The sequence below is a fragment of the Ursus arctos genome, unplaced genomic scaffold, assembly GCF_023065955.2.
Source record: "Ursus arctos isolate Adak ecotype North America unplaced genomic scaffold, UrsArc2.0 scaffold_19, whole genome shotgun sequence".
NCBI lineage: Eukaryota > Metazoa > Chordata > Mammalia > Carnivora > Ursidae > Ursus > Ursus arctos.
This window is the reverse complement of record NW_026622863.1, coordinates 45,346,628-45,366,202: the sequence shown is the minus strand read 5'-3', so window position 1 is coordinate 45,366,202 and position 19,575 is coordinate 45,346,628. Positions and strand designations below refer to the sequence as shown.

General features: G+C 47.3%; 1 protein-coding gene across 1 annotated transcript; it reads right to left on the bottom strand.

Moving 5' to 3' along the window:
* Positions 1 to 9,314: 9,314 nt before the first annotated feature.
* On the bottom strand, positions 9,315 to 19,134 carry LOC125283310 (cytochrome P450 2A13-like). Its single transcript, XM_048223996.2, has 8 exons — positions 19,005 to 19,134; positions 14,160 to 14,309; positions 13,754 to 13,914; positions 12,419 to 12,595; positions 11,851 to 11,992; positions 11,259 to 11,446; positions 10,452 to 10,593; positions 9,315 to 9,916 (listed from the first exon to the last, which is right to left on the bottom strand). Exons 1-8 carry the CDS (start codon positions 19,132 to 19,134, stop codon positions 9,735 to 9,737), a joined length of 1,272 nt encoding a protein of 423 aa, XP_048079953.1. The 3' UTR covers positions 9,315 to 9,734.
* Between the last annotated feature and the right edge of the window lie 441 nt (positions 19,135 to 19,575).

The following is a 19,575-nucleotide window of genomic DNA, read 5'->3' as shown; positions in this document are numbered from 1 at the left end:
TCTGTCAAAGGGTCATGACCACATCCAGTGTGCGGTTTGTTTTCTGAACAGCTGAATCTGGGAATGGAGCTGGTTAGGCAAGAGAAGAACCGGGCCAGAGCACAGTGGATTTGAAAGAGAATGACTCAGAAAATCCTGCAGGTGTGGAGGCCCCTCCCACAGCACCTGGAGTGGGGATTCCCCCATGTATCCATGCAAATCCACGGAGGAGACAACACACTCCAATTATCGAGATGTGGCAGCTGAATGGGATGTGATGGAGAGAGAAATAAGTAACAGCAGAATTTGGGGAAAGGAGTAGCTAAGAAGGAAGAAAGGCAGAGTCCAACAACACAGAGCCTGAGGGGTGCTGAGAGACAGATACTAGAACTGAGCCAATGGATTTCTGACATTTATGCCACTCGGGGGTGGTACTTAGTTCCTGCAGCCCTGGCAAGCTAATATGTCTAGCAGGGCCAGGAACAATGACTCAGTGGGAGGCACCCAGCACCTCCCTCCCCATCATCTCCTTTGGGCTTGATGCAAAAGGCCCTGATAATATCTGGGAGCTGCTGACAGTGGTGATTCAAGAACATAAGGGACCTGGTCAGTGCTGTGTGGTTCTCAGGCTTCCTCCCCAGTAGCTTGGGGCCATAGTTCATCAGTTCTGCAGGCAAACACTTTGTGAGAAATATCCTGGGTGTGCATGTGGAGAACCTGTTGAAATCCCCGAAAGAGGTGATGGGGAAGGCAGGGATGAGGGAGGAGAATGTGGGCACCTGCTCTTCCACCCCTTTCTCCAAGCTGACAGTCAGCAGAGCAGGGCAGGAGTGGGGGGGAGTGGATGAGGAACTCAGGAATGGGAGTTCTGGTTTCAGATAGGAGATGAGAGCGTGAAGGTACAATGGGTATGTTTTAGAGACGTGGATCTTAGCCCACCTCTGCCACTGAAGCTTTGTGTGGAAATTCACAGCCCCCAAAATAGACAAAATCCCTGTCTTCATGGAGCTTACATTCCAGAGGATTGAGGTGTCTATGATTCTAAAGTTTCATGGTTCTAAGACTGGTTGGATCCAAGGATAAATGTTTTCAGGATTTTTCTGTTACCCCAAAAAACAGTCACAATGTACTATTCTGAGGGTTGCCAACTTTCTCACTCACAATGTCTACCACATAGGATTCCAGGGACTATGAGGAAGAGAGGGACAACCCCTGGATCTCCTCATCCTACATCTCCCAGCTCAGCCATTTGGGCACCATGGGGAATTCCCTATTGCCCAGACAATGAACCAGGGGGATGGTCAGAACTGCTCTGGAACTTTCTCCCACTGCCCTACCCTCTTCCCTGCACAAAACCCCTGAGGCACCTGTTGAACAACGTCAAATGGGAACCATGTCAACTGGGAACTATGAAAAAGATGTAGAAATGTGGAAAGATGGAGACAGACACAGGGAAGAGGAGACAGAGAGATGGAGGGAAAAAGAGAGGAGGAGAAGGGAGAGAGGTGACCTCTCTCTCTCTCTCTCTCTCTCTCAGTTTCTCCCTCTCTCCAATGTCTCTCTGGGTGTAAGTTCTGTCTCTTTCTTGCTCTATCTCTGCCTCTGTCTCTCTATCCCTGTGTAAGTCACTCACTGCCAAGCTCTTTCTGTCCTTTTCCCTGTTTCTCTGTCTTCCTTGATGTCTGTCTGGTTTCCTCTTTGTCTCTCTGACTACCTCTTTCTTCATGTTTCTCTCTCTGTCACTGCCTCTTATGCCTCTGCTACTCTTTCTCTCTCTCCTTCCTGTTCACCTTCCCACCCTTTCTCTCTCTAGACAGACTCCCTGTCTCTATTCCTCTCTGCTTCTTTTCCTCTCCTCCTCTTCCCCTGTATCTGGGATCTAGGGAAGGCACGTACCAAATGGAGATGAGAGAGGCAAAGATCCCCTGCCCAGCCACAATCTCTCCCACTTTTCCTTTCAGGTATTGCCTGTAACCGCCCTCACCATGGACATTTTGAGTACAGCCATCTCCTGCCCCTGATTCTTACCTGTCTATTCCTGACCCTCAACTCAAGATGCAAGGACCAACTTCCCCCAGGGCCCAGATCCCTCTCAGTACTGGGGAAATTCTGCACCTTGGCTTCCCAAATGTGCTGATGTCCCTCAGAGAGGTGTGGGCCCCTCAGCTTGGGGAGGGGAAACAAGGGAGCCAAATGTAAGCTCGGTCTTGCTGCCCATAGCTGAGTAAGGAGTATGGCTCTGTATACACCTTGTATCTGGGATTCAGGCTACTGGTTGTCCTCAGGGGATACCAAGCAGTGAAGGAGGCCCTTGTGGACCATGATAAGGACTTCATTGACCAGAATGACTTCCTCTTATTTTCCAAGTTCAACAAGGAAAATGGTAAGCCTGTTCCTGCTCTCCTGCATCCCAAAAAACACTTTCCTCATTATGGCAGCATGAAAGAGGGAGATAGTTCTTCCATCTTGGTGTCCTTCAGGGTCACTGATCTTGCTAGCGACATGAGAAGACATTGAAACTGCAGAGTCCAGGACCAGGGATAAAGTTGTCCAAACTTCACCTTCCCCAGATACAATAACTATCTTAACGTGTATTTTATTCCAATCCCCCTTTCCATTTCAAGCTCATCCCAACCATTCTCATCCCAATCTTTATTTTGACATCAATCTCATTATCAACTTCCATCTCAAGTGACAAGTCAAATTATCCAGAACCAGTTCTGATGTTCTACATAAACCTACCTAAATCCCCATTATAAATTTCTATAATCAATCCCATCCCAATCCTATTGGTCAAAATGAATTCATGGTTTTCTCCCAACTTCTAGCTCCATCTTCGATCCCAAATACTGTCCAATTTGACTGGTCTCCAATACTGATTCTCCATCTAAATTCTACAAATCCAGTCACCAAATCCCACACATTATGTGACAGAAAAACAGAAGGCTATCTATCTAGAATTTAATGCCCAATGAAAAATGTCAACAAATGAAGGAAAGTAGACTTTCTAAAGTCTATGACATTGGAATGAAATCATCATCAGCAGATCTGCACTACAAAAGATATCAAAGGAACTCTTTCAGGCAGAAGGAGAATGGTACCAACACGATGTCTACAAACGTCCTAAGAACTGCAGAATGATAAATATGTACGTAAATGTAAAGGACTTTTTTTTCTTAAGTAGGGTATGGAACCCAGCATGGGAGCTTGAACTCACAACACTGAGATCAAGACCTGAGCTGAGATCAAGGGTCAGACACTCAACCGACTGAGCCACCCAGGCGTCCCGACTTCTTTCTTATTTTTAAAAACTCTTTAAAATGATTTGGGTGTTAATGCAAAAATAATGATGATACATGGTAGGATTTCTAACACATGCAAAAGGCCAGGAGGAAGAAAATTGCACAGTGCTATCCTTAGGTTCTTACAGATTGTGTGAGGCGGTACATATTACTTGAAGGTAGATTGTGATATGTTCAAGATACCCAATATAAACCTAAAGCAAACACTTAGAAAACCAGATTTGCAACTAGGAAATAGCACTACCGTGTATAATGAATTCACCTTAGTGTTTTACATTTATAAAATGAATCCTCATCATAATGTGTGAGGTAAATTCTACTTTAACCTAATTTTATTTTATTTTACTTTTAAAGGAGTTTCCACATCCAATGTGGGGCTCAAACTCATGACCCTGAGATCAAGAGTTGCATGCTCTACTGACTGAACCAGCCGAGCACCCCTAGCCTCATTTTATTTATTTATTTTTAAGATTTTATTTATTTATTTATTTATTAGAGAGGGGGAGAGAGAGAATGTGAGCAGGGGAGGAGCAGAGGGAGAGGGACAAGCAAACTCTGAGCTGAGTGCAAGCCCGGTGAGGACCTGATCCTACGACCTTGAGATCATGACTTGAGCCGAAATCAAGAGTCAGCCACTCAATGGACTGAGCCACCCAGGCACCCCTCTAACCTCATTTTGAAGAAGAAAAAGAGATAAAGATATTTAAAGCTCTATTCCTTGATCTTTGATCCTTCATAACTTCTGGGTAAACAAATATATCAGGTGACTCTACAGGTTTCAGTTAAATGACATTTTGTTGTTGCTTGAAATTTTGATGTCATTACATTACAATTTGTCATTTTGTTTTGCACGATGCTCCAGAATATTCTAGCTGCATCCTGTTAATATTCAGCGGTGTATTTTGTACTGTGCCACTGGGTCTTGCAACGTGTTCTGGGCTTCCCCCTCGCCATCCCACATGTCCCCACAGAGAGGCCCAGACTCAATGACAGCGCCTGTCCCTTCTAAGGCCCCCACTCACAGTCCACGTGCAGGAGGAGATCTACCTCATGGTGGGGCATGCAGGGCTATAGGTGCTGGAGGACCACCAGGCCTTGCCTTACACGGGCCCCAAGATCCATGATGTGCAGGGCTTGCCAATGTCATTCCCTGAACTTTCCATCCGTGTCTCTAGGGCATACCACTGATTTCCTCTTCCCCTACAGCAGGGCACAGATGTCATCACCCTCCTTAGCTCTGTTTGCCACAACCCCAGCCAATTCTTGATGCCCTGCGAGTTCAACTGTGAGCCCTTTCTGGATGCCAGTCAGTCCTTCAAGAAGATCCCTACCTTCATGCCCTTCTCAGCTGTTGACTACGGACAGGGTGGGAATCACAGCCTTGGAATGCCCAGATTCCCATTCTCCTACGTCCACCCCAGCCCTGATCCCACTCCCCATCCTCACTGCCTCCTTTCCAGTTATGGAAACACAAGCAGCTTCAAACAGTGTCTGCTTCCTGGGCTCAGAGACACCCCCAGCTCTGACTATCCAGTTCTGGAGTTATAGGCAGAGAGCGATGAAACCCTTTGAGGTAGAGCTTACACCGACATTGTCATCTGGTGCAACAGAAGCAGTTCTAGTTTTTCATATTTAGTCTACCACTAAAATGGGGGGAAATATTAATGTTTACATAGTAGCAGAAAAATGGAAGAATTGTAAGAGGTAACACTTAGGATATTGCCAACCGTGTGCACCCGGCACTTGCGAGAAAGACTACAGGAACGGTGAAGAAGGCACAGAAGCCAGGCCTCCCCTTCTGCGGCTCGGCTCTGTCACTGTTAGCTGTGTGGCCTTGAGCAAGTCACAACCTCTCTTCTCATCTGTCATTTCAGCTCACACCTTGTCCTAACTCCAGGACGTCCCCTGGGCGAGTCGCAGGCGCGCCTGGAGCTCCTCCTCTACCTCACCGCCATCCTGCAGAGCTTCTCGCTGCAGCCGCTGGGGGCGCCCGAGGACATTGACTTGGCCCCAGTTGAATCGGGCGGCAAAAGGCCGCCTAGGCTCGTCCCAATGCGCCTGCGCAAGCGTTGAGTTTTGTTCCGTTTTGTTTTGTTTTGTTTTGTTTTGTTTTGTTTTGTTTTGTTTTGTTTTGTTTTGTTTTGTTTTGTTTTTCCCCCCACCCGCCCACATGGGCTGCTCATTCTCTTCGTTGTCACACTCTTTTGGCTGGATCATCCTTGCCATCAAACCCTCCCACTCTCCCTACCATCAGTCTTCTGCATGCTCTGTCGCTCTCGCACGCTTATCTACCAACCCGGAGGCAACAAAAGACCTCAAGGAGGAGAAGCCTTATGTTTTAGCCACTTAAAGACCCTGAAACTTGCCTGTGTCTCTCCCCTTTCTCTGGAGCTTTTGTTTCGTTTCCTAGGAAAGTTATCTTGGAAATGAACACGACACAGTGGGCCCGACTTTAAGGGAGGTGGATGGTTCAATGGTTCGTGGCGAAAGAGAGTGAGGTCACCTCTGCCGGTTCTGGCTGCAAGGAGGATAAACACAGAGATGAAACTCTCACATCGGGGAAGCCACAGTGTAGACTCTGAGTCCCTGGAGGCAGGCTTGGGGGTAAGGACTGTGAAGGACTAAAGAGGAAGGGCAGAGAAAGAAGAACCAAGGTGGAAAAACCTACAAGATACTCTGGACAGAGAGAGAACAGGAGGCTAATAGAGGGATGGGCAGAGAAAGGCACGTGGAAAGCGAGAAACAGAAAGCGAAAAAAGGACACAAGAGAAAGAGAATAAGAGCTAACCTGTTACCCATAACGAATCACCTGGCCCCTAGGATTCTAAACGCTTGAAACATATACTCACTCATTTATGTCCCAAAAGAGACTCATGAACTAGATCCTGAGATATCATCTCTCCTTGGAGACTGGGGAAATGAGGCACAGAGGGACTGAATCACTTCCAGGGTCACATAGCCAGGGAGAGACAGGGCTGGAGTTAAAAACCCAATTTGTCCGGGCCCCCGTGTCCGTGATCTTAATCACTGCTTCTCAATAGAAAAGGAAAACGCAAGGGGGCGTCTGGGGGGCTCAGTTGGTTAAGCGGCTGCTTTGGCTCAGGTCATGATCCCAGCGTCCTGGGATCAAGTTCTGCCTCTGGCTCCCTGCTCAGCAGAGAGGCTGCTTCTCCTTCTGCCTCTGCCCCTGATCATGTGCTCGCTGTCTCTCTAGCTCATTCTCTATTTCAAATAAATACATAAAATCTTAAAAAAAAAAAAGGAAAGAAAAAGACAAGAATGTTATTCATTCTCATTAGTCAGTGCCCTGCCATTGGTATGGTTAATACTTAAAATATCACCCTGCAACTAGTAAGTACTCGGCACTGTACTAGTTAGTAGAATTATATTGGAGAACATTTAACTTCTTTTAACTTGTTGTTTTTTCTTCTTTTGGAACTCTGGCTTGATTTATTTTGGGTAACAAATTTATTTGGGCAACAAACAAACCTGTGTGTCTCCTCAGAAACATATGGTCTTTTGTCGACAGAGCAGAGACTGGACTTGGGTCCCCTCAACCTGACCACAAAAATCCAGCATTTTTTTTAAGATTTTATTTTTTAAGTAATCTCTATGCCCAACATGGGATTTGAACTCACAACCCCCGAGATCAAGAGTCGCATGCTCCAACAACTGAGCCGGCCAGATGCCCCTACAGCTACCTGCATAAGAAAAAAAAAGTTGAAACTCTATGCTTCTTGACTAGCATATCTTGCAGGAATGGGGAGGGAGGATGCTTACTGAAAAGGGGATGCTGACTACTAAGACCAGACCAAACCAGTCTGCACCAACAGGGGCCCCCAGTCCTGAAGTTTCACCAACATTTTCCCTCATTATAATACTAAAAATCATGCCAAGGGTGGAGAGGTGTTTTGTGTTTTTTTTGAAGATTTATTTATTTATTTATTTATTTGAGAGAGAGTGTGTGAATGGGGGGAAAGGCAGAGGGAGAGGGAGAATCTCAAGCAGACTCCTTACTGAGTGCGGAGTCCCAGGCAGGGCTGGATCTCAAGACCCTGAGACCATGACCTAAGTTGAAACTAAGAGTCGGGCGCTTTACCTACTAAGCCACCCAGGTGCCCCCAAGGGTAGAGATTTTTTTTTAAAGATTTTATTTATTTATTTATTTATTTATTTATTTATTTATTTCACAGAGTGAGAGAGCATAAGCAGGCAGACTGGCAGACAGAGGGAGAAGCAGGCTCCCCGCTGAGCAGAGAGCCCAATGGGGGACTCGATCCCAGGACGCTGAGATCATGACCTGAGCTGAAGGCAGACACTTAATCGACTGAGCCGCCCAGGTGCCCCCGAGGGTGGAGATTGAACACGGTGATTAGACAACACGGGAAGAAGTATAACCTTTCAGTGAACAGGTACTAATAAATCCCCATTCTATATGCTTAGATGTCATGCTTTTCCCACCTAAGTTTCTTAAAAAAAAAACTCTCCCTGACCTCTCCTCGGAAAGTCAGCCTGAGGATCCTTCCCTTTGTGCTGCCTCCCTTGTGCTGGAGCATAAGCCCCGATAAAGCTTTGCCTGTGCTTTTAAATTCTGAGTCCAGCCTGGTTTCTACTGTCGCTGGGTCCGAGGACCCAAGTCCAGTAACCTTTTCGTACAATATTGCATCACAGTTGGAAAGATCTGACTGTCTGGTACTCATTAATATTCTCAGGAATTCAAAGTACACTATATCTAATCTCCAAAATCTTCCCATGCCTTCAATAAAAATTTCTAAACATCTAGAAATGATCCTTGTGATGGCTGTCCCCCCTTCATTACATGTTGCTTCACTTGCCAGCATTCTTTTCTGAGGAGTTTGAGCTGAGTAAGATCTAAGGAGGTACTTTGTCTCCAGACAATAATAGGATATTTATTTGCATGTGACTTTCAGTTCCAGACTAATTTTTATGCCATAATTCTTTTTTTTAAACAGATTTTATCGATTCATTTGAGATAGAGAGCAAGAGAGAGCACAAGCAGGGGGAGCAGCAGAGGGAGAGGGAGAAGCAGACTCTTCACTGAGCAGGGAGCCGGAAGTGGGACTCCATCCCAGAACACTGAAATCACGACCTGAACCGAAGGTAGATGCTTAACCGACTAAGCCACTCAGGTGCCCTTTATGCCATAATTCTTATATTTTCAACTGAATCGTTTTCATTGGTATACACACTGTCACCTAAATTCAGTATATATAAAATAAAAGTCATTATGGTCTTACCAAACTCTACTCCATGTATAACGTTGACCTGAGCAATCACAGAGGCCTTGTTATTCATCACTTTGAAGTGACTTTTAACCCTCTCTTTTAGGGTGTCAGTAAATCCTTCCATCTTTTAGTTCATACATTTTCTTTCGTGTGTGTGTGTGTGTGTGTGTGTGTGTGTGTGTGGAAAGAACGTTTAACATGATAATTACCCTCTTAACAAATTAAGTGCCCAATACAGTTGTCAAGTACAGACACAATGTCGTGCTGCAGATTTCTAGAACTTATTCAGCTTCCAAAATGGAAACTGTACCCATTGACTAGCAACCCCCCCTTCTCCCCCTTCCTCTAGACCCTAGCAATCACCGTTCCATGAGTTTCTGCTTCTAGGAGTCTGGCTGTTTAAGATCCATGCTACAAGTGGATTCATACCCTGTTTGTTCTTCTCTGATTGGCTTATTTCAGTTGACATAAAATCCTCAAGGTTCATGCATGTTGTCACATATGGCAGGATTTCCTTTCTTTTTATGACTGAGTGATATTCCATTGTATGTACATGTCACATTTCCTTTATCCATTCATCTGTCAATGGATATCTAGACTGTCTATCTAAAAATTATTTCTTTCTACAGTGTTTTGTAGCTTTCAGCATACAAGTTCTGTGCCTGTGTTGTTAGATTTATAGTTACCTATTTCACTTTTGTGAGGACTATAAATGGTATTGTGCTCTTAATTTTTATTCCTAGGGTTCGTTGCTGGTGTATAGAAAAAACAACACAAAAAATTGTAGTATGTTTAGTGACCTTGATAAATTCATTTATTAGGAGGTTTTTTGTCGTTGTGGTAGATTCCTTGGGAATCAGTTAGGATTTGTCACCTGTAAAATGGATATAAAGACTGTTCTCTGTTGCATAGGTTTCCGAGCATTAAGTGAGGTGAACGTGTTAACTTTTAGCATGGACCTGACAGAAAATATTTACTCAATAAGTAATTTCCTTTCCTCTCATACCACTTCTGAAAGATCTATCTCTACCAAGGTGAACAGAGCCCATTTCTTTCCTCTTCCATCCTCTTTGCCCTTCCTATTTCCCTAAGCCACCTCCTTGGGGCTAGCCCTGCCCTTCAAAACCCCGCCCCTCCCCATAGCCACGCCCCTCCCCCTCCCTCTGCTTTGTCCCCCAACCAGCTGTACCTTCCCACAACCCCTTGTTTAGCGGGGCTGGAAGCTCATGGTGTAATTTCGTGGGATGGTGGCTAAGCCCACGAGCTTGGGGGACACGTCGATGTCTCTGGGCAGCTGCGGGGACTTGAAGCGGAAGTTCTGCAAGATGTTGGTGAGGAAGAGAAAGAGCTCCATTCTAGCCAGGCCTTCTCCGAAACAGTACCGCTTTCCTGAAGACACAGAATGGGAGGGCTGGAGGTGAGGCCTGCTCTCACTGCCCCCTTGCCCCACTATCCACCTCCAACTGCTTTCTCCCAGAGAGGAGAGGCTGGAATATTGTGGCCTGAGAGATTTTCAGAGACGCCTCTAATCTCTGAGCATCATTTTCCCTTGTGCATGGGATGGGGGTGAGGTAGCTGTAGCAATGGGAAATTTAGATGCCCCTTCTCTCCAGGTACACACTCAGATATGCCTGCTGGGCTCTCATCTCCAAGCGAGGAATCTAAAGAATTTAAGTGACTTTGGACAAATCTCTGACTCACTAAGGGCTTTGATTTGCCCCATCTCTGAAACAGGTGTGATCATCCTTATCCTTTAGCTTAAGCTCAAGTAGTTATGGGGGTTGCAGCTGATGGGTCCCAAGGTAGATCACGAGAGGGACTTCCATGCTGGAGAAAGACACCAGGCTACACCTTGAAGAGGAGAGCTGGGATGAAGGAGGCCCTGTTGGTGGGAGCGGTGGCTTGGCACAGACTGGTCTCTTACCAATGGAGAAGGGCACAAAAGCATCACTCTTCTTAAACTGCCCATTCTCATCCAGGAAGTGCTGGGGGTGGAAGTCACGGGGGTTGGAGAAGAACTTGGGGTCTCTCAGCACGGAGCCCAGCATAGGGAACACTTCGGTGCCCTGGCGAGGAGGAGAGGGGGTATTTGATAAGCCAGAGTCGGGGTAGAGTATGCTGAAAGTGCATGGAGGTTAGAGGGATAATAGGGGTGCCCCAGATGATGAGATATGGGAGGTGTGGGAGTGTGGGTCCTCTCAGGGAGGAGCTTTGGGAGACAAGAAATTCATGTCTCTGAGATAGGAAGCTATGCAGACATGGGGTTTATGTCTCCTGAAAAGGGAAATTTGAAGAAAACAGGTTCTGTGTGTCTTAGGACAGAAGGTGTGGGGCATGTGCAGTTCATGTCTCCCAAGGCGGGAGGTTGAGAGGACATGGGGGTTCATGTTTCCAGAGACAGGAAGTTTTAAAGACATTGGGTTTGTGTCTCTCTAGGCGGGATGTTTGGGGGACATGAGACTCGTGTCCTTGAGGGAGGAGGTCTAGAGATGAAGTTCATGTCTTTTGAGAGAGGACATTTAGGGACATGGGGTTCATAATCCCTGCAGCAAGAGCTCTGGGGGAGATACAGGGTTCAAGAATCTCTGAGTGGGAAGGTTAAAGGGTCATGGTGGTTGAGGAAGTGTTTGATTGAGGCAGTGGGACAGGGGCTGGGAAGCTTCTAAGGGGAATGAGGTGCTGGGTCACAGGGAGCAGGATGGAGGTCCCCCTAGGCAAGACAGGAAAGTACCTTGGGGAGGAGGAACTCTCGAAACCTGGTGTCTTTGGTGACTCTGCGGGCTAAGCCCATGGGGATTATGTCTCCAAATCTTTGGATCTCGTGGATCACTGCCTCTGTGTAGGGCATCTTGGCCCGATCCTCAAACTTGGGCTGACGGTTCTTGCCAATTACCCGGTCAATCTCCTCATGGACCTTGGCTGTGGGAGGAAAGGGAAAGTGTTTAGGCATCCAGGGGTCTCAGGGCAGGGACGATAGTCCAAATATGCACATCCACGTGTGATGTGGACATAGACCATTCGAAACAGACCTTGGCCATAAACATGTTGGTGCAGCGTCCTATTCACCTGGTCTCAACTCTATGTGGTCTCACATACATCTGACTCAGCACAGGAGCTATTTACCCATCAGTTCAGGTATTTTCAGTATTTTAACAGCCAGTGAAACTCAGCTGGTGCTTATCAGAGAGTATCACCTAGCATCTGGATAACAGGGTATGGCTGAGGTTCCAGGGATCTAGGAAAGGTGGGGACATTGCAGTGGGCTCAGAGGAAGTGTGAGGGTCTGTGGCCCCCACCTCACTGCCCCACCCCCACAGCCTTACCCTCCACATCTGGGTGCTTCATGAGCAGCAGGAACCCGTACCGCAGGGTTGTGCTGACTGTCTCAGTGCCCGCAAAGAAGAGGGCCAATGTGGTCATCACCAGGTTCTTCAAGAAGAACTCCGTGTTGGGGTTGTTCTGCTCCTGCAGGGAGACAGGGCTTCAGGCCAGGCCCACTGCCCTCAGGGCTCTCAGAGGCCTTCCGGGGTCTTCCATTTGGACCCAGCTCTCTTAGGTCCAGACCAGAGGTGGGAAGAGAGACCCTACTTCTGCCAGGGCTTTGTTCAGGTGGATGGCTCTGCCCAAACGCCCTTCCCACACTCTTTCCCCGGCTGCCTACCTGTACTTTACTCATCAGCCCTGGGTCACTTTTTACAGTAGGAATATGAGGAGAGGGATACAGACAGCAAGTGGGCGGTGTGAAAGTGTTGCTTTATGGATCCCACACAGATCCAGCCCATGACAAGTGCTGGCAGATGGATCAGCCACCATTAATGTTCTTGAGATTGTGAGGATGTTATGAGGGGCTGCCTGGGTTTGCAGCTCTCCGCACTGGCTGCTGGGCTGTACCTCCTGCATGCGGATGAGGAAGGAGTCGATGAAGTCCCTCGGGGAGTTGGGGTCCAGGGTGCGTTGGTTCTGCTCCACCTTCTTGGCTATGAAGTCCTCCAGACCCTGCAGCTCCTTAAATGCCTGTTGCTGTGGCCCTGGCAGGTGTTTCATCACTGAATAGAACATCTCATAGAGCTGAGGATGGGGAGAGACGAAAGGCAGGAAGGATAGTTGTTAGCGGGCTGGTTCTGATGGGAGCCGGACCTTTCTTGGAACAAGGAAGGCACTGGGTTAAAGGCATCTGTCCAGGTGTTTAGGATTTATATGGAGCTTGATGAGAGGAGATAGCTAAGTTTTCAGGTGAGTTACGTGTGAGGGCCCCTGTCCCAGAATGTAGGTGAGAAGGATTGGGACACATATCCAGGTTTCAGGTATTTGGGTGTGGCTGGATTGGAAAACGCATCTAGGTGTTCAGATATTCAGTTGCTGTTGAATTGGGAGACTCTTGTTCAGGTGTTTACCTATTTTTTTCTGACTGATATAGTGAGTCACCTGTTTAGATCTCTAGGTGTGGAGTAGGCTAGTTGGAGACAACTATCCAGATATTTAGAGGATATAGAATGGTGGCTTCTGTGTAGGGGTTGAGGTATTAGAGGGGGGCAGGTATCAATTGTTGAGGTGGGGGAGATACCTGTTCATGTGTTTCAAATATTCACAGAGGTGTTGGGGGGCACTTCTGTAAGTGAGTCAACTGGGTTGGGGGACACTATTTGGGTGTTTGGGGAAACATCTATCCAAGTATTTACATGTGTTGGGGTCTTCTCCGTTGGGGCACCTGTTCTGATGATCAGGTGTTTCAGTGGGCTCTGTAGGGGCACTTACCTAGGTCCAGTAGGCTGGTTTTGCTCACCTGTGTACATGCCAAATGATTTTGTTGGGCTGTATTTTATAGCACCAGGTGTTCATGTATTCAGGAGGTGGGCTGAGGTGGTCACTTGTGAAGGGGTTAAGATATTAAGAGATGGACTATCTCAATAGGGACCAGCAGGTGAGCTGAGATGAGGACACATGCCCCAGGCAGCAAGGCTGGGCAGATAACATGCCTCTTGCCTGCAGGCTCTGTTCTTTGTTTGTTTGGTTTGGTTTTTGTATTTTTGGTGGGGGGAGCATCTGTTGAGATATCCAGGTGTCCTTGGAAAGTGGGTATTCTGGTGTAACTGTTCACTGTCCAAGAGCAGTTTTGATGGAACCTGGTCTGGAGGAGGATGGGAGTTCGGGGCACCTGTCACCGAGTGGGAGAGCAGTTGGTAGGTTGTGGTAGGGGTGTTGTAGAGCCAGACTGGGATGGGTTACCTGCCCCATAGAGGTAGCTGTGAACTGGAAGCTTCCCAGCATCATACTCAGCAGTGACAGGAACTCTTTGTCCTCATAGTCAAAGCGGTCCCCAAAGACAATGGAGCTGATGACATTGGACACTGTTCGGCTCAGGAAGAAGGTGGGATCGATGAAGGCACCTGGGGAATGGGATGGGGTTGGGGAGAGACAGGGATTTGGGGGAGCGTCAACTGGGCAATCTTATGCCTGCCCGAGAATTAGAGGAGGGCACTGGAGTGAGGAGCCAAATTTCCAGCACAAGACCCTTGAGCCTAGAGCCCCGATGCCTTCCCCCAATCCAGTCCCCTTCCGGAGGAGAAAGCTCGCGTTTGCGCGCGACCTTGTGGATGTACTCCTCCTGCTTGCTCACTCCCGCCCAGCTCACCGCGCGTGTCCCGGAGGGCCTCGATGAGGAAGCCCGCCTCCTCCTGGATGCGCTCCTCAATGCCGCGCTTGCCCACTCCAAAGTCCCGCAGGGTAGTGATGGAGAAGCGCCTGAGCTGCTTGGCGCGCTCCCCATTGCTGAACACCACGCCTGGGGAGGGAGCATAAAGGTGTGGTGAGGCAGGAAGGGGCCCGGACAGAGGTGGGCAGAGAGCAGGAGAGGGAGGATGGGCTGGGGGGAGGGGAGACAGGAAGAAACACAACTCAGGGTCAGAGAAATACTAAAAGAGATAGAGACCGGGTTGGAAGAAAAGAATCAGGGAAAAGGCAAGTCAGATGCCAGAGAAACCGAGATACATAAACACAGAGAAAGAGGGGCGCCTGGGTGGCTCAGTCTTTGGGCGTCTGCCTTGGGCTCAGGGCCTGATCCAGGCGTTCTGGGATAAAGCCAGGCATTGGGCTCTTCTGCTGGGAGCCTGCTTCTTCCTCTCCCACTCCCCCTGCTTGTGTTCCCTCTCTCGCTGGCTATGTCTATCACTGTCAGGAAAATAAATAAAATCTTAAAAAAACAAACAAACAAACAAAAAAACAAAAAGCAACAACAACCACAAAAAAAAAAAAAAAACGAGAGAAAGAGGGAGGGAAGGAGAGGAGGAGTCTGACCTTTGTGGAGATCTGAAAAGTGACAATAAAAATCATGAAGGATCCTAACACTGAGCTAGAGAAAGAGGAAAATGTGCAGAGAACAGAGAGGGTCTGGAGAGAGAAGATGTTTCCAGAGATGGAGGCAGGGGTGTGAAACAGAAACAAGGTGAGATTCTTTTTTTTTTTTTAAGGTTTTATTTATTTATTCGACAGAGATAGAGACAGCCAGCGAGAGAGGGAACACAAGCAGGGGGAGTGGGAGAGGAAGAAGCAGGCTCATAGCAGAAGAGCCTGATGTGGGGCTCGATCCCAGAACGCTGGGATCACGCCCTGAGCCGAAGGCAGACGCTTAACCGCTGTGCCACCCAGGCACCCCTGTTGTGCATCTTCTTATGTATACATCTGTGTGTGTGTGTGTCACTCCGGGCAGGTACATGGGGTCTCTGCACGTCTGAGCTCATGTGTGTATCAGTGTGTCCGTGTTGGTACATGTATTTATGAACACACCTGTCTGTGGAGTGTCTGTGTGTGCAGAAGTTGGTGTCCGTACCTGTTTGTGTCTAGACATGTACATCTGTGGGAGCACATGACAGGGTGTGTGTGCAGGCCAGTGTGCCCGAATGCACACCAGCCTCTTTGTGTTGGCGGGCAGCTGAGTACATGCTTTGGAGCATGCCTGTTGGAGGACGTCTACATGAGTGTCTGTGTGTCCACCCTGACGTCTGACTGTGCATTCACACGTGCATGTGACCATAAATGGGTGTGTGGATGGACATTTTATGAGTGCATTCTGGCATTGTGTGTAGGCATGTGGGCCACGCTGTGTACACAGATCACCTCATTTGTGCTGATCAAAAAACTTCTAACTGGTTAAGACTGCATTTCTGGGGGAGGTTGAACTGCCATTAGGTTAGATATTGAGCCTGGTTTGTTGACTTGGCCTAACATAAGTGACTCCATTTGGGGCCTGTGGTTTTCTTTTTTAACAGTTTTCAGGCAGTACAAAAATAGGCAGCAGGTGGATTTCCCTAATGAACAGTAGCTTGTGACCCATGACATAATACCTTAGAACGGTATTTTAAGTATAAGCCACATTGAATCAATGCTGTGGTTAGGAACCAGGTCCCAACCCCACCACTTACAAAGGGTGGAGTCATAGGTGAGTTACTTCCGTTCCCTGTCTGTACAATGGAGATCCATCTCTCCAAACCATGGGAAGGGTGACCAACAAATAGTAAGCATTATTTAAGTGTGACCTTTCTTTTCTATTTTTTTTCCCCTCACCAGCATCTGGCACCTAGTAGCCATTTGATAAATCTTTGTGAAATTTAAATGAACAGAAACTTCAAATTCGAGGATTTCTTAGAACCATTCCGTCTTGGGATCTGATGGAATCAAGCCATCAGAAAAGTAGCTGATAGGTGTTGAGTCCCTATAAGTGGCAGATGCTAGAGGAGTCCACCGAGTCATTATAATAACCTCACAAAAGAGGCATTATCGTGAGCCCACGGATGCTGAGGAGGCTCTGAGGGGTGATGGGGCGAGAATGCACCCCACGCCCTCATGATCCCGGTACAGATATGAGCCGCCCTCCCACCCTCCCCTGTGCCCACAGGAAAGCGCATCTGCCTGGGCGAGGCCATGGCCCGCATGGAACTCTTTCTCTACTTCACCTCCATCCTTCAGAACTTCTCTCTACACTCGCTGGTGCCCCCCGCTGACATCGATATCACACCCAGGGTCTCAGGCTTTGGCAACATCCCTCCCATCTATGAGCTCTGTCTCAAGGCCCGCTGAGCGCCGCCTATTGGGCGCGGAAGGAACCGTCGGAGAACAGAGCTCTGTCCACAAATACAGGTCCACCACCTCATCTCCTCTAAGGTGGAGAGGAGCTCACGACAGCTTCAATTTCTCCCAACAGCTGTAAGAGAAGGCACTATTCCTACTGTCATGGGACTGCGGGTCAGGGAGGGTCACCTGCAAATATAGAGATCTATATGGGCTGCATCTAGTGGAGAAGAAATGCGCTGTCCGAGATTTCAGCAACAATCTGGAGGATTTGTGTTCTCCTGTTCCCCTCTGCGAGTGCTTTCCGTCTCCACCAAATTCTTGTTGTAGAGTCTATGTCTTTATGTGATAGTGACCCAAATGTAGTTCAGTATTCTTCTCCCTGATTATCATCTCCCACATAAAATAAAATAAAATAAAATAAAATAAAATAAAATAAAAGCAGCCAGGGTATCGAGGCTGTTGTGTGTAGCAGGCATCTCGTGTGTTGTGTGCACTGTTGGGTATAGAAAACTACTTAAAATGACCTTTTAGACGTCCCTGTTATTAATTATCCTTTCTAGCAATCCACCACCAGAGATTTCCCACTTGATGGTCCACATTCCCCCTTAATACTCCATTCCCAACCATCTTGCTGGCTCCTTGCCCCAACCTCCTTCAATCGTCTCTTCCTCTAAACCTGCCTTCCTGGTCTAGAGGGCACTTCTTTCACAACTCTCAGATCCAAATTCTCCCCATTCCATTTTAAAGAATAGTTCAGCCACCCCGACTTCTCTTATTCTATTTCCAAACTCCATCAACTTGCTCAGTGGATGAAAGCTTTCCCTCATACTTCATTTAATTCAACCAACATTTATTGAATACCCAACATGTACCAGTATCTTCTTCAAGTACTTGGGATCCATCAGTGAACAAAGCAGACCAAAACTCCTGCCCTGGTGGAGTTTCCTTCTTGTGGGAGAGGTAGACAATGAAGAATAAACATAACAAATAAGTAAATGATATAGTATGTTAGAACAGCAGAGACTCCAGGATTGGGATTATGATCAGGACGGGGTAGGTCTCACAAGGTGTTGGAGAAGGGTTTCTGGCAGGGAGATAAAAAAAAAAAACTGCAGAGTTGTAAAGCAGGAGGCTGTGCATGTGTGTTCTAGATTCCACAAGGAGACTGTAGCTGGAGTGGAGGAGGAAGAGTAAGGGGAATGGGAAGAAGGCAGGGCATTAATAAGGGCCAGATTGTGTGGAGCCTCGTGCACCTCAGTTAGGACCTTGGCTTTTAGCCTGAGTGAAATGATGGTTCCTGGTGAGCACAGGGTGACATACACTGACTGACATATTTTAAAAGCAAACTCTGGCTGCTGCATGAAGAATAGATTGAGGGTGGGAAGCAGAGATACCTGTTGTACAGGCAGGGAGAAGTGATGGGCTTGGAATCTGCTATGAAGATGGAGCTGGTAGGGTTTGCTGATGAATTGGATGTGGCGTGGGAGAAAAAGAGGGTGAGGAATGAGACCTCATCCTTTGGAATTTCTCTTTTAACCTCATATGTCCAGGTACATGAGTCCCCATAATAGTTGGCTTTGTAATTTTAGGGAACATAGACTGTGGCTACTCAAGTATATACGTTTGCTGTAAGTTTATGAATAAGTTCATATTATTTTGTGAATCCCAGAGACCCAGGCTCAGAATATGAGTAGGAAAAAAAAAAAAAGAGTTAACACTCAGGGGCTGATGCCGCCACTGTCCCCTCAGGGAGCCCTGCAACACTGGACACTGAACCATGGCTGTGGGACTCATGACCCATTGCCACCACTGTGGACAACTTCCTGATTGTATTTGTCATTTTGTATTACTTCCTCATGATTCAAAGTTCCAGGCAGGACTATTCGGTTAATCACACGTTAAAGTCTTAGGGCTCAGGGTTTGGTGAGGAAGAATAAATGGTCCCTCTAGCTGCTGTGGTGGATGGCCCCTGACCAAGAATCTCACAACTGGGATTCTCCCAAAATTGGAAGGGATTTTGAGATGGGATAGGCAAGAAACAACAAATGTCGTTCCTTACATACAATATGTCCATTGGCTCTTCTGGAAAGCAAAGGCTGGGTTGAAGTTAGGAGGGCAAGCATTTCATGGAGGGGTAATGCCTGTGAATGATAAGAGAGGGAAGAAACAGAATGGTTAGAAAGGTCTTCAAACCCAGGTGTAGATGTGACACACTTGTGGGATGAAAAAGGAAGGAAAATTGGTCAAGAATAGACCTAGATCTTCATGCAGAGCTGACAGAGTCTCAATCCATCAAAAGGTACATCGAGATTGAAGATTGTCTTTTAGGAGTGTCTCATATTGGACACAAACGGTCACGCCCTACCCCAAAACTGTCCTCAGTCTAGAGCTTTCTTGGGAGGGCACGGACTTGACTCCAAGCTGAAGTAGATCCTGACGGTACTGCTGCTGGAGGCTGTCAGCTCACTGCTCTCTTTGCAGCTGAACAACAAGTTCTCGAAGGGGGATCTGGAGCACATCTCCATGCCCACCACAGACATAGACATACAAACACACATCATTACAGCCCTACTGCTCTTTCCATGAGAGGTCTTTAGAGCTACCAACTCACTTAGCAAGTATATAGCCCAATGGTCATTACACATTCTTAGCTGTGAAAATCTGATGCCAGATTTTCCTGTGTGCAAGTCCAATTCACGAAATAGGGAAAAGGATTGCTAATCTCCCTCTGCGTGAAGCACCGAAGAGCTCTAGACCCTCAAGGATCCTTCACTTTCTCTCATGAGGAGAAGTCCCCAGGGCTACAAGGCATGCAGCCATTCCAGACACATTCCTGTCCTCAGTCCTGCACACTATTGGAATCTGCTGACATTAAGGTGACCAGGAAAGAGTCAATGACCACATGACTCACAGTCCAGCATGTTAATTACTGGTATCAAAGAAAACCAGTAATTAGATAGGTTTCATCTAACAAAAACAAA